This window comes from Larimichthys crocea, chromosome III (assembly GCF_000972845.2).
Source record: "Larimichthys crocea isolate SSNF chromosome III, L_crocea_2.0, whole genome shotgun sequence".
Taxonomy (NCBI): Eukaryota; Metazoa; Chordata; class Actinopteri; family Sciaenidae; genus Larimichthys; species Larimichthys crocea.
In genome coordinates this window covers 48,610,620-48,625,915 of record NC_040013.1, presented here as the reverse complement: position 1 = coordinate 48,625,915, position 15,296 = coordinate 48,610,620, and the positions used below count along the sequence as shown (strand labels likewise).

The window sequence follows — 15,296 nt, the reverse complement described above, 5'->3', positions numbered from 1 at the left end:
GTGATTTCCTTCATAGAGTAATCAATGCGCAAAAGCCACATTGTGTGCTTCCCCACTCTGTGTGAGTCACATCTATCTGTCTATCTGTCTATCTATCTATCTATCTATCTATCTATCTATCTATCTATCTATCTATCTATCTATCTATCTATCTATCTATAAAAAATATTGCTGTAGTTTATTTATGCTCCGTGCCTCCCATGGAGAAACATCCAAAACAAATAGGGCTAATCCCCCTAAAGGCTTTATCCCATTAGAACCCCGCTGCTGCCTTCACACTTAACTTAATGACTCCGGTGTAAATTAGACCATCCGGTCTCTATCTCAGCAGCTCCAACTAAACACATCTTTGGTTACTGCACATTAAAGCTGAACCTCGATAAGCTGAGAACCAACAAGGCGATAGTGGAAGAGAGGCGGAGAGGTCAAGTCCAGCTCCGGTCTGAAGTGCTACGTGTGTTTGTTTTCTCTGTTTACTGACTGCACGGATGGCGTTTATGCTGCGTAAAAATGGTGCATTTCTCTGTGTAGTGGGGTATATGTGAGAGTTTAATGGGCTGCGTAAATCTGAAGAAATCTGGTGAAATTACGCAACAAATGCTTTTGGAACAGACCGTCTGGATGGATGGATGGATGGATGGATGGATGGATGGTGTTGAAAAACAACTGAATGTGGAGAGTGTCACCTGAATGTCTGGTGAATCATAACTTAAATAAAGTTAAATACATGCCACTTCTCATGCGGTTCAATTTCTGCATTTCTTGCATCATGTATATATTTTGCTTGTATTAAAAGAAGACGAGCAGACACAAAGGTGCCGGACAACAGCAAAAAAATAATAAAAATAAAATAAAAAATAGAACTGAAGTAAAGGATGTGAATCAACTTCTGTTCTTTTATGTTCTAATAGGTTTTTTTGGGGGGGAAAAAGGTTTCCAGACTGAACTCCGTATTAACATTTGGATCATTCTGGCCACTGCAGCCTGTGATGTCTGAGGCAAACTTGCAGCAGGAGCAGCTCTATCTGGGCTTGGACCGCTAAAATATGCAAACTCATATATAGGCCCATAATTTACTGGAAAAGTGGCGCACTTTGAAGCCGGACATTGCAATGACGTTGGAGTTGAATTCAAATGACTGACACGGTCTTATTGAAATAAAACATCCAGTGCAGGGCGCAGACACTTTTTTCCTAGTGGTTCAGGGGAGGCGTGGATCTCGCTCACTTTTGACATTCTCGTTGCAGTAGTAGCTTCTCCTCAAGGCAGGACTCAGATGACACCACCCCGCTACCGACCGGAGGAGAAACAAGCGAAGCTCTCTCTCTCTTCTCTGCGGATGAACTATGTTTTGACACCAGGACGTGTTTAGAGGTTCATCAAATGAATCTGAACATCGAGGAGTTATTCGCGTCTTCACAATAGCTGTGGGAATACTTTAAGGACAGTCTACTCCAAACTCTCGCACCCACGGAGCGCCGGTGGCGGAATGTGAAAACCCCATTTTGGCGCATGTTCTTCTCCATTGTGCCGAGCCTTCTCCTGCTTTCTGTGCGGTTGGAAAGCGGAGGAGGAGGAGGAGGAGGGACGGCTTTTCCCGACTCGATCACTTGCCTATGGACGACGGCGGTCCCCTCTCTCCAAAGGCAAATGCTTTCAGTATTGCCTCTCTGATTTCGGCTGCAGAGCAAGCAGGAAACGCAGCGTTTCACAAACAGAGCACCGGCCTGGACAAGCCAGACCTGCACAACCACAGTTCCTTTAAAATGCACTACAGCACTGTCACCCGGGAAATGGAAGGTAAATCTGTTTGTTGATGCCAATAGAGCCACTATAGCATGTATACATCTCACCCGATGTTATATAAGACCTTGCATCTGCTCGCAACTCGACATTTTCAAAACGCACAATTGAAATCCAAACGCAAAACTACACATGAGCGCGTTGTTTGGAATGCATGAATGAAATTGTTGTCAAAATAAATTCTGACGCGGTTGACACACTGTGAAAAATTATGCAAATTCAGAACTGGTAGTCACCATAAGAGAGGAGAAGTCTGCATACAAAGCAGCCAGAGTGGGGGCGAAAGTTTCCTATTCCAAAAACCCAAAGCGTTGGACAAAGAGTCAACTTTAATTCGTGGACAGGAACTCATATATTGAAAATGAAGCCGAGAGGAGGAGGGTTTACACGGGCACCCTGTGCGTAATGGTAAAAACAGACCATAATACACTAATACACACATCCAGCTCGCGGGGGGGAGGAGGGGGGGCGAGAAAGCAACAGTCACCTGCTGCCTGTTTGTTTGTTCATGCAAATCAATGTGTGTTTACCTTGTAAACCGTTTACACTCCACACTGCTGGCCAGATCCTCTATTGTTTGCTAACGGGGGTGATGTGGGCGATACCCTTATCCAAAAGTTAAATGGGTGCCGGAAAGCCCATTAAAAAGGGGCGCACTTCTCTGTCAATCAGTCTCGTCCCAAGGCGAGGAAAAGGCACATTACCTGCAGTTCCTTATCTAAATAGAAATAAGAACCGGTTTTATCGCAAAGGGGAGGCCCTCTGCGACAGATAAGAGAGGAGACTGGGTTGCAGTGTAACACACTGCAGCAGCGCACAACAGAGGCCGCTCAGAGCGCAATCGATCCAAAGCAAAAACTAATTCACACGCACTCGACGCTCCTTTCAGCGAACAGCTCAGAGATTTTACGCGAGCACCACGGGCTTTTTTTTCCGTTTCTTTTCTTCTTTTTTCTTTTTGGAAACACTTCGTCACTATTCGGACGTTTGCTGTTTTAGATCAGGCAGACTGTAGTATGCTGGCAGTGGATGAAACCTCAGGGATTAATAAGCAGCCGAGACGGAAAGTTTTAAACCGAAAGGGGCGCATTTGTGCGTGACATCTTCATCTGGAGATCACCGAATCCTACTTATGTTTTAACTCTCTGTGTTATAACCGACTTAAAGTGCAAGGCATATTTAGTAAATCCAGTTTTTTGGGATGATTTCAGCCATATCCAGTCCGTGGCTGACGCAGCTGTCCCATTTTTGCGATGTTGCAGCCTTCACGACGAGCAGCCTGAGCAGCCTCAACACGCCGGGGGGCTATCACCTCTCTCCGTCCCCCGGAGACCCCTACAGCCAACATGAGTCCCACTTCGAGCCCTGTCCGGCAGCCCAGCACAACTACAACTACCCGGGCTCTAACCCTGGCCAGGCCCCGCCGAGTGACAGCGGGACTCCCAACTGCTCCTCGTCGTCCTCCAACTCCACACCGAACGGCAAAACTATAGTGAAGAAGAACCCCAAAGTGGCCAACATTAACGTCCAGCTGGAGATGAAAGCTTTATGGGACGAATTTAATCAGCTGGGCACGGAGATGATCGTTACCAAGGCTGGCAGGTGAGCACAGATCCTACACAGTCCACAGGCTGGAAATAACTTTTCTTTCATGCGTTCGATTAGAGTTGATAAATAAACCGAAAAGACTAAACTAAAATATTATGTAGAATATTACTCCATATCCTGCCTATAGAAAAAAAACAACAACACGACATTAAACAAGTTTCTGTAAAAGTTTCTGGATATAAATATTAGTATTTCTGAGCATTTATTGTCTGTGACGCAAATCAGATATTCAGGATATATTTAAATTATAATAATGAATTTTGATTTGAAAATGTATATGATTGAAATTAGGACTAAACCAAATAAAGATAGGGAGTTTTATTTAAATATTATTATTATTCTCTGGAGTTCAGACTCAGCAAACCTTTATTAATACCTTTCTTTTTTTCCTTTTTTTTTTTTTACTTTCCGGCTGTATGTTGTTTTTCTTACACCATACATATTTATGGATTCAAACTGTCTTATATTCTAAAAACAAAAATTATTGTTTTTCTTCCTGCACATTTAGGCCTAACATGTTTGTTTAAAAACCAAACCAGATGAATTAGATACATAAACACAGACATAATCCTTGTGTTGGCGCACCTTTAAAAAATATTTCATTTAATGTTCTGGTGAGCGGTTCAGACAAACGCATGGAGGCTCGTATTTGTTTTGTGTGTGTGTGTGTGTGTGTGTGTGTGTGTGTGTGTGTGTGTGTGTGTCAGCTGTAAAAAAAACACGTTGATCTGATCCTGCTTTGTTTTATAGACCAAATACTGAAGAGTAGGACTCTCGGCACCGTAGGTCTCAGTTTTACGCACCGCACGTTATGGCCTTTACACGTGTGAACAAAGATCAGACATGCAAGCTGATTACAGTGCTGCAATCTTGTTTTTTATTCGGGCTTCGACACGTATTTAACTTTTTTTGTTGTTGCTTATTTCGTCATTATAGGAGTGTCTGTCTGCTTCCCTCCCCTTCCTCCACAGTCTCACAAAAATCCAGAAATAGCGTGAATAATATAAAGTAAAATCAGACTATGATCTTTGGCCAGATTCGCCATTTTAATACAAAAAATGAATTAGAGACGTTTTTATTGCATAAGTTCGACTTTATTCTGCTTGTGTCGAGCTGCTTGTATCTTTAGGCTGCAGAAAAAAAATCTTACCAGCACTGACCTCTGACCCTCGTACACAGCCAATAAAATCCTACACTAGTATCCTATTAATACTGAGCAGTAAACGCTAAATGTGGCGCGTAAAAACGTCCCCAAATGCCGTCCCGAGTTTTCCTGCATTATAGTAATATAAAGAGGCATGAGATAATTGAGTTAATCCTGAAAGTGAGGGTTGAGTTTCCCCGCTCTGCGTTGTCTGACAGGAGAAAGGAGATCTGCAGCAGAGCACTTTAAAAGCTCCTTCAGCCTCACCTAGCCACAACACTGACGTTAATTGAGCGTTGATTTTAGGATCCCTTTCACTGACTCGGCGGATTACTCAACTTTCAGCTGATGTTCTTGGGGGATATGGATCTGCCCGACATAGTAACTAAGATGAGGCGGAGGGAAAAAATACAAATGTTTGCATCTAAGGGTGCCGCAAGACCTAAACCTCCAGAAGCGAGGACAAAGCAGGAACAAAATTATGAATACATTTGTGAAATCTATATAATATATAATAATATTGTAGCATGTATGGCCTCTAGATTTTTCCAGTTGTATATATGTATTTTTACCACACAAATACAAGGCTGGATATTTTTTTCCTCTCGATCCCGATGACAAAAAGTGCAAAGTCAAAGCTGAACTCTCTATAGAGCAGTGCCACACCTCGCCTACTCAAAATAACACCCATCTGCGCGTGTGTATTTCCACTCCACGTGCGTCTGGAACTCATCAAAAGAGGAGAGTAGAAGTTAAAGCGTCGTGCCAGAAATTACAAAAGCGGTGCTAAAAGGCAACAAACGCAAAGCTCCTTTCAGATCAGAGAGAGTTTTATCTGGTTACGCACGGACTCAATCACGTCATTTCCAATAGCTTGAAGCGTCTGTCTTCTCTTGTAGCCTCCTGCTCGAGGCCAAAACGAGGCTCTGTGTAGGCCCCGGAGCTGCAAGTCTCTGCAAAACATGCTGACCCTCTAAAAACACTTTGGTTAAAATCATTTGTTGGCTCCTCCGATGAATTCCAAATAATTCAAAGAGCTGAATCCCACTGTCCAAACACACACACACACACACACACACACACACACACACACACACACACGACCAGTTTAAAATAGTAGGAAATAAAAACTAAATATGCAAGCAGCAACAGAGCCTCGATCTAACAGTCCCCTTGTGTTTTTTTTTCTTTGCCAGGAGAATGTTTCCAACTTTCCAAGTGAAAATATTTGGGATGGATCCCATGGCAGACTACATGCTCCTGATGGACTTCCTGCCTGTAGATGACAAACGTTACAGGTAACTTTTTGGAGGTCTTCACGCAACTGAAACACACACATCTGTCACTACAGAACCGTTAAATGTTGGATGCTTTTACCGAGCACAACTCACAGACATATGCACGAAACAATGACAGAGTAGAATATTCAGAAATATTTTCACTTTAATCACATTTTGCCTGATATAATGTTGGTGACTACAAGCTGACATTTCTAATCATGAGGCCTCTCTCTCTAATGTCTTTAGATAGCCTCAGTGTCTCCACACATCTCACACATGGATGGGCCTGTGTCGTTTTTTTATTATTATTGAACTGCATGTCGGACAATCGGAACTTTGTGTTTAATTAACTTTTTTTTTTTTTACCTTAAAGGTACGCTTTCCACAGCTCATCGTGGCTGGTTGCCGGTAAGGCTGACCCCGCCACACCGGGCAGGGTCCACTACCACCCGGACTCTCCGGCCAAAGGCGCACAGTGGATGAAGCAGATTGTTTCTTTTGATAAACTCAAACTCACCAACAACCTGCTGGACGACAACGGCCATGTGAGTACAAAAAAAGAAAAGAAAAAATAAACAGCACAAGGCAAATAATTGACTATTCAGCGATTTAACTGCACTTTGAGGAGCCAAACAAACTGGTAACCGTACAAGCCGCAAAATAAGACACACGGAGTCCCAGTAGAAAGATTACTACCGTTAAGGAGGGGTTGAACATTTTTATTCGCCCTCATATTGATTGATATGTGTGATTTATACAAGTATTACAACTTGGTATTTTGTAACAGTCAAATGACACTGCAGCTACACGAGGCTGTATTCCAAAAATGACGGAAAGGAAGTGGAATATTTCACCATTGGAAATTATTTTAGCCCTTCCCGCTTGAGCTTCCACTCTGCCGGAGTGTTTCCGTGTGACGCTGCATTAAGCTGTGATTAACAGAAAGAAAACGGCAGCTCTTCTTGTTTTTTCGATATTTAGATAAATGTCACGGCATCACATGGCTCTGCACATTTAACAGGAGAGTCAGATTATTTCTGCATTTATATTTAGCAAAAAAGATCATTTTAATAGTTATAATTCACCTAACTACCTCGTTTGGTGTTTTATCTGATTCCAAATATTTTTTTTGTTTTTTTTTCTTTAAACTTTAATCATCATTTATGTACATTTGCTCGGTCATATTTATTATAGTTGAATAAAAAAAACTAAAAGATCGAAAATAGTCTGACTTGTGATTTCAGCCTGTGCAGTGTTGCTTTATGATTCTATGAGTGCTGATAAATCATCCGTTTTTTTTTGTTTGTTTTTTGCAGATCATTCTGAACTCCATGCACCGCTATCAGCCCAGGTTTCATGTGGTTTATGTGGACCCCCGCAAGGACAGCGAGAAATATGCCGAGGAGAATTACAAAACCTTTGTTTTTGAGGAAACCCGCTTTACAGCGGTCACAGCCTATCAGAACCACCGGGTAAGAAGCATTTATTACCTTGCATGAAACCAGCAGCTATACGAGAGATGTGGCCTGATTCTGACGGGATATAAATATAGGAAATATTTAACCATATGAGAAAAAATATTACTACGGGGTAATCAGGCCACTTTCAAATCATCTGTGAATAAAGTAAGATTAACAAAGCAGTCTTATTAACGAATAAATAAGGTGTGTTCCGTTAGATAGTCTCTTCCATTGCGCGCTCGTTGCGCGTAAATGTTCCCTCTGCTCTGTGCGCACAGCTGTGTTCCCTTTTCTGCGTCGTCCCGCTCTGTTTCCCATCACTCTGTTTACATTCACACATCTGTGCATTCATTGGTTTTTCACAACGACTCGTAACGAGTGAAATATTGAAATTAAACTCGGTTCCGAGAGGCAATTGCGGGAGAGTGGCGGGAGTCGGCGCGCTATTGTGAATGTGATATCCCCATGGCCGCACGGTGATCAGGTTAGAGGATGAAATAACTCTGATCTATTTGATGTTGAATGTCACAGATTTTCCAAAGTTTAAAGTGGAAATTATTTTTACACTTGAAGCCCCGATGGCTCCAGTTACGGTTACGGCGAGCCAATAATCGTCTTTATGGTGTGACTCATGAAATGGAGACAGAATGAGCAGAAATCACTTTGAAGGGCAGTAAAATTATGATGAAGGTGATATTCGAATTATGATCATAAATAACTTTTGACTGGGACTGTGGGAGTCTGCGGATGAGACGCTATGCAGCTGTAAATGAGACAGAAGAGTCCATACAAGAAAAGACATACAATGTAACCTCTGTATTGAGTGGCAGGTAAACGGATTCACTTGTGTTTTAAATAACACTGAAGGGAAATGTTGCTGTTGGGACTGATACATATTTTATTAATTGATTTTTTGTTGTTGTTGTGGATAAATGTTGAGTCCATGATGCCAGCCCATCAGTGCCATCCTGTCTAATAGAAACCCAACACATTTAGAAATGGAAATGACATTGTGTGTGACTCCAGCAGGCAGCGTTGAAGTTTATTTAATTGTTGTGCTCTGGATTTCAGATCACACAGCTGAAGATAGCCAGCAATCCCTTTGCAAAGGGCTTCAGGGACTGTGACCCGGAGGACTGGTGAGCTTCTACACTCAAACAATACAGTCTTATTGGCATGTTTCCACATGGTGTAAAAATGTCAGAGAATGAGAGCATTTGCAAAATAGTTTTGCTGTTTGGTTTATCTCACACAGGTACCAGATGGGTGGAGTTTTCCACATAAAAGAACACAATGAGGGCCACGAAGTTTAGAAATCACTAGACATTGTTTGAAAGTCAATGGACTGTGCTGTTCTGTCACTGACAAATGACCAGACACTCTTATAATTGTCACAGTGGAATAAACCTCGCCCATCTGGTATACCCAGGCAGCAGTGCTAAGATTTATTCAAAATGCTTCAAATTATAAAAGCATTAAAAGGGGCGCTTACACTGAAGTTTGTGGGAGTTCTTGATTATTTTAGAAAACAGACCAATCTGAGTCATGTAATGTTGCTTCACGTTTCATTCATTGTAAATTGGAGGCCTGTCAATGTGTAAATGCTCATTACATGCATCAGTGTAAACTCTTAAAATGTGCATTCATCATTTTAATATAATAAAGAAATTGTGCCCTTGACATTCATTAAATGAGTATGTAACCGTATCCATTCTCCCCGCTCCAGGCCCAGGAATCACAGGCCAGGCTCTCTGCCAATAATGAGTGCCTTTGCCAGAACAAGAAACCCAATGTCATCTCCCCCTCAGCAGAACGGCACAGAGAAAGGTCTGCAGCTCGCTCTTTGTTTCATTTCAACGCATTCCTACCATCAAACAAGAAACATACATTCATGTTGAGTTGTTCAGCTTTTACAAGAAATGTTTCACTTTCAGTTGTTTTAATATTTTAGCCAATATTCCTTACCTAAAGTGCAGTGGTGCATTGGCAGTATCAGGCCAATACTGGCTTTTAATTAAACATCAGATATCACCCAATCAATGTCACCTGCTGCTAACAAACTAGAGCGTCTTATGCTCTTACATCACTGACCACAGCTCCATAAGACACTAAAACCTGCAATGAAAATGAGATTTTCTTACAATGATCATGATTTTATTCATTAGCTCAACAATAACTTAACATTTATTAAATTGGAATGTTTCACTGTGGCTTTAAAAAGCCTCTAATCCATCTGAAGGGAGTTTATAGCTATGTTTTCTATTATGACCCACTGAATTATTCACTGCTTTTATTAATCATCGATAAATAAATAGTATAATAAGCACTGCTTATTTTAGGAGTGTTGAGGTTTGACATGAGGATTGAGCACAGTGCAGGCTTGAACCTAAAAACACTGCGACCAGTAGAGCATTCAAACCCTGTCCCTGTCATAACCTCTCGTAGTTTAGAATCAACACACTGTTTATGCAAAGGTACATAACCTGCTGGTACAAAGTCAGCACCACACACTGACTCGCTCTGAATCTTCTCATGTCTCTTCCTGCACAGAGGACAGTAGACGGGAGTATGAGCGAGACCCCAGCGGCACGCCCATACATGCAGACCCGGCTCACCAACTGATGTCCCGGGTCCTCAGCCCCGCCTTGCCTGTCCCGGGAGGCCTCCATGCTGTTCCACTCACCGGTGGCCGACCCAGTCCTCCCCATGACCTTCGGTCAGACCCCCACCCTCTACCGCCGGACACCCTGCACCACCACCCTTACAAGTACCCCACCACCTATGAACACTACCTGGGAGCCAAGACCAGGCCGTCGCCCTACCCTTTACCCAGTATCAGAGGACACACATACCACCACCACATGAACCCAGCAACAGCTAACATGTACTCAGCCACCAGTGGCCCCTCTAACTATGACTACGGGCCCAGATAATGACTGCTGTCCACCAGGGCTAATGGCGCACAGCACTGTGGGAATGGAAACAGGCAGGAAAGGGCAACACAGTTCTGTCTATTGATGGCTTATGCAACCTGCGGGGTGCGTTCACAGGCTGAAACTCCTTCCTGCTGGATAAAACCTGCCGTATTTATTTAAAAGAAATGCCTCTTTGGGTTAAGCACGGGCACCTGCTCCGAGGCCGTGAAGAGGTCTGCTTTGACCTTTGAACCCAAAAGGCTCCATACAAGGACACCTCTCACCTGAGCAGTGCAGACATTGAGCCAGCAAACAGAGGAGACAGGAGGGACCTCTCCTTAACACGGACAATACCTTTGATCACAGACTGGAATTGAAATATTTTTTTCTTTTTTTCTTTGTGTTGGATGCACTTTTTGATTTGCCTTGTTTTTATTGCTTTCAAAAAAGCCATATGTTACATAGTACATCAACCTTCTAGGTAGACGAGATGTTTGCATGTTGAGCTCATCAGAGATGGTGTCGAAACACATCGAAATGTTTTTGTTTGAGGAAAAAAAAAATAATTTGATTTTGAAACGTTCTGAACATCTTGAGCCGCTCTGAGAAGCTTGTACCATGGCACTGACTTGCAGCAATTTAAAGTAAATAAATGAAGCAGAATGACTGTTCTGTATCTGTAAAATAAACATTAAATTCTTGTAATTCATAAAGAAAATGGTCTTTGAGCAGATCTTCCATTCAACGTTCTGTCTGCTGTTGCACTGCTGAGGGGAGGGAGGGTAAAAAAAAAAAAAAAAAGCTTACCTCACTGATAGCATTGTTCAGGTTTCTCCGGCCGGATTTGCCTTGTTGAATTGGGTTGAGCTGTCTGCTGTTCTTGCAGTCCTCGGCAGTCAGGGCTCTGAGGCTGTACAGTTCACATGTTGGAATCTGTAACTGGTTCTATGAAGAAGAAAAATGCACACACGTAAATGCACCCGTCGACCATACTTCCTACTCCTACACACACAGTTTGGACAAATCCTGTGTGCAATTGAAGTAGCTGTGGTCACATTACATACTGAGGTTTTCTGTTAGTGTCTTCCATTGATGCAGCATTAATACAATTTGTATCAAGAGGCCATTCAAAACGGTATCACTGCAGTGAAAGACTTTTCATAAAAAAAGCAGCATTTAGGTGATGATAATTGTAAGTAAAATGGAATATTATTAATACTATTGGACATTAAATAAGCATTCATACTATTTTGCAAATCATTTAGTAAAAGAATCAATTTAATTAATATTTGTATTTAATAATTAACATAACTCAGAAATGTGTGTTTTGGAAAAACTCCACTTCCCAGAAAATAAGAACCTATGTCATGTCATAGCCTACATACTGCAAAAAAAAAAGAAAAAAAAGACAGCATTCACATTTCCCCTGTTCCTCTGCAAAAGGATATCATTGCTCATATTTAATGGGACAGTTGAGTGATATTTTAAGAATGTCACCTGCTCATTTCTGTGCAGCCATTTCCATCTCCTATTTGAAGTCCTATGAGGAATGCTTTGTTGTCAAGGTTAATCTCGTTGTGAAAAAAATAGCCTGCTTTGGGATTTGTGCCTGTCACGACACAAAGGGGAAGCGTACCCTAATGATTCATTTCAATAATGTATTTTTCTCCTTGAACCCAGCTGGCAGTGAGCGGAGAGCAGGGGAAGAGGACGCCCGAGGGCGCCTGACCTCTGACTGTTTAATGGCTTGTAAAGGTGTCAGAGGTTAAATAATGTTTCCACTCATTTAAAAGCAGACTAATTGCTTGTATGGTTTTTTGGTTTGCTCGGGCGGTGACTAAAGCTCAGACGCCATGTTCTTTATTAAGAAGCCAACACGGATAATGACTCAGCAATTAAGTTTAAGATAGCCTGAGCGAGCTATTTTAACATTTACATTTGACAAGAAGATGCCAAATTAACTGCAGCTAATTAATCCTCCAAATTTCAGAGGGATTCTACTGTATCCATATTTAATTCTAGTAATTCTACATTGTGTATTTTATTGCCCGTTTTTCTATTTTTATCTATCTATATTTAAAGCTATCAGACGTGATTTTTTTCGTCTAGTCATAATAAAGTCAAATATTATTATTATTTTTTTTTTACATGTTTTTAAAATGTTGTACTTGCCCACATAAATAGCCCAAACAACAGTTCAACATAACAGTGCGTGCTCCCGTGAAGTCTGCAGGAAGCCGCCCGGTGTGGCGGACCCCGGCCCCGGCCTGCAGGTGCTCAGAGTCAGCCAGCCGGAACACAGAAACACCACGAGACCATGCGGGGTTTGTCCCCGCACCGCCGGGGGCTCGTGGCGGGTTGGGCACGGGTATCACGTGGAGTGGTGGGAGAAGAAGGGTCAAAAGGCGATAAACGGACTAATTATATGTTTCACGGTACATAAGAAACATCAAGGAGGCTGCTAATGTATGTCCCGTTTAGGATAATCGGTCTAAATAAGGACAACAGGGACCTCAGGGCAGCAACGCAATCTGCGTGTTAGGTAACAAATAAAATTCTCTGTATTAATAACACAAATGATTACAGTCCCAATCATTTCCACCGTACTTAGTTCAAGTACGTCTACACTAATGTGGACCGACTTACTAGGAGTTGCAGTGGTTTGGCAAAGCAAGGAAGCATAGGTTGATAGCAATAAAACGAAAATACGAAAATATAAAAATGCTAAAAGCTTTGCAATGAAAATACAACTTATGTGAAAATATTAGTACTCAATGAATTAAAAATAAAGGAATATCAGAGAGTAATATAAATAATAACAAGCCGTAATATTAACTTTAAAATGCCATCTGTTGTACTATCTATATATTATTGGATTATTGCCATATCTGGCAATGTTGTAGTTGGCCCTAATTATTACTACTCAATATAGCTTTCTGCTGGGCAGTTTAATCTACAACTAGGTATTATATTTTAGAAACATATTGCAAGCAAAATATCAATCCGTAAAATAAACAAAATTAATTTCAATACTGATATATTGAGTACACTGAATTGCAGTATAAGTCTGAAATGCAATAAATATTCAAGGTAAAGCTCAAGTACCTCAAGTTTGCAGTGAAGTTCAGAACTTGAGTAAATGTAAATAATAATATCAGCCTCTTCCCACCTGCACCATTAACTATTGTGTATTTTGCACCAAAGTACATCGAGCAATGAAAATTGCTGCAGCACTCTTCATAAATTGCGTCCCTGGTGTTGTATGCATCAGTCTGGGGAGACTTGACGTTGAAGCCTGAGCCTGCCCTCATTTTGTAACTAGCCCTGCACTGTGAATAGACCTGTAAAAGCCCAGAAAAATAAGTAACTGATTTTATAACTTTTTTTCTTTTATCATAGTTTTACTGGATTTAGATAAAAATATATAGATTACTACAGATATATTTAAAATCCTTACAAACTAAATAAAAGAAGTGGTAAATGAGGGAAATTGCGCCTACTGGAGGAATTATAATGAATTGCACCTCAATATAAGTAATACAGTGAGCATGTGCCTGTGTTTGAAAACATTTTCCACATTATATTTCTACATATGCACCCAGGCTCCAGGATGCTTTCAACAGGCCTCAGCCATTTTCAAATACAATATTTCAATGTATTCTTCATCTCACACAGTGGAAAAGAGCATCCTGCTCAGGCCCAGTTACAATACAAAACGCTTCATGTGCCCAGATTTCTCAGGCTCCAGGAGACATGGTGCCAAGGACTTGCCATTGAAGTATGAAGAGGTAGAGGATGGATGATAATGCAACCTGAGGCATCATTTGACACTCGGCTGCATCTGGAACATCTGTTGTGACAGGCCTATCAGGGTCTCGATTCGTTCCCATCACCTCTGTGTACATTTCTGCTGCTGAGCTTCTCCTGTCTGCCAAATCTGGGGACAGTTATTAAAAACAAGCCAGGTAAATAACAGAACACGTGTTTCACATTTCCCCCCTACTACGGCCTCTCAACCAATACAAAAGGTGCTACGGTTTATGGTGTGCATGAGGTTGCTGATGGACATTTTATGGGGAACATCAAAACACATCATCGGCACTGGAAAAGAGCCTTGATACATTTGCATTGAGTCACATTTGAAAAAATAAATAAAACCAACTTAACCATGATGCGTAATGTTAACTTTGGCTCATACAGAGGTGATTTTTTTCTACAAATCATTTCTTTTTAAACTTTTTTTTAATGTTTCCTAAATAATCTGCATCCACGAATAGGCTCAGGGACTGACAGCATCACACACACACCAACACAACCCAAAAGATTATGTCCTATCCTAAAGCCAGGCTGACCTCTGACCTTCGAGGCCAAAGAAGACACAGGTTAGGTGATAAGTGAAGCACAGGGCCTATTGTGCTGACAGTCTCCCCGTCCATTTATTGACTTCCTAAATGATCCATTATGAAGTGATTTACGAGGTCCACAGCCACCCCACCAAGCACTTCTAAAGTCAGTGGGTTGCTGTCTACTCCATTCAGCAGACATCTGCACCAATGGACCCAGCATTTGATTTATCAGAGAACGGACGGAAGCTGGCCCACGCCACCTTTAGTGTTTGTTCAAAGCCAACAGGCGAGTTAGGAAGCTGTTATGAATGCAAGAAGTCACTAGTGGGGTCAAGGACAAAAGGAATACATGGAGCTCTGCGGGAAACAAGGAAAACATCATTAAACCAGGCACTTGAAAGAAAGAAATCAGCAAAATTATTTCATATATTTTTCAAATGACAGTAAATAGTTTGCTACATATATTCAAAACATAACCTTGAACACAAGAAGAAGAAAACCAACCAATCCAGTAGTTACAAACTTTCTTTCAAGGACATTAGCGCCATGGCAAGGGAGTTTGTCTAGCGAATGACCTCGTCTTTCCTCTGTTCACTAATGATTCGTGGCCATTATGCTACTCTGGCTCTTTGATTTCTCAGGCCTTTCCTGTACAGCATGATGAGCTTCTCAACTTGGGGTCATCCCAGGAGACAAAGCCTTTATGTAGCAGAACGTCTAAGCGTTTGAAGCCCTGGCCC

At 41.6% G+C, this 15,296-nt stretch overlaps 1 protein-coding gene across 2 annotated transcripts; it reads left to right on the top strand.

The window, feature by feature from the left end:
* Positions 1–1,166: 1,166 nt before the first annotated feature.
* Positions 1,167–10,985, top strand: tbx1 (T-box transcription factor 1). 2 transcript variants are annotated; one of them, XM_019279603.2, is made up of 8 exons: positions 1,167–1,800; positions 3,066–3,405; positions 5,752–5,853; positions 6,209–6,380; positions 7,152–7,307; positions 8,367–8,434; positions 9,022–9,122; positions 9,846–10,985. In XM_019279603.2, the coding sequence occupies exons 1-8, from the start codon at positions 1,617–1,619 to the stop codon at positions 10,226–10,228; spliced, it is 1,506 nt and encodes a 501-aa protein (XP_019135148.1). In that variant the 5' UTR covers positions 1,167–1,616; the 3' UTR covers positions 10,229–10,985. The 2 variants fall into 2 exon arrangements, with proteins under 2 accessions (XP_019135148.1, XP_010731756.2); XM_010733454.3 differs by having other exon boundaries at positions 3,015–3,405.
* Positions 10,986–15,296: the final 4,311 nt, after the last annotated feature.

What these genes read in the sequence shown, in the direction of transcription:
- tbx1 (XM_010733454.3), top strand. Translation starts at nt 1,617, where the DNA reads ATGGACGACGGCGGTCCCCTCTCTCCAAAGGCAAATGCTTTCAGTATT. An exon ending in ATCGTTACCAAGGCTGGCAG is followed by an intron (nt 3,406 to 5,751) that starts GTGAGCACAGAT and finishes TTTCTTTGCCAG; the next exon opens with GAGAATGTTTCCAACTTTCC. An exon ending in GACTGTGACCCGGAGGACTG is followed by an intron (nt 8,435 to 9,021) that starts GTGAGCTTCTAC and finishes TCCCCGCTCCAG; the next exon opens with GCCCAGGAATCACAGGCCAG.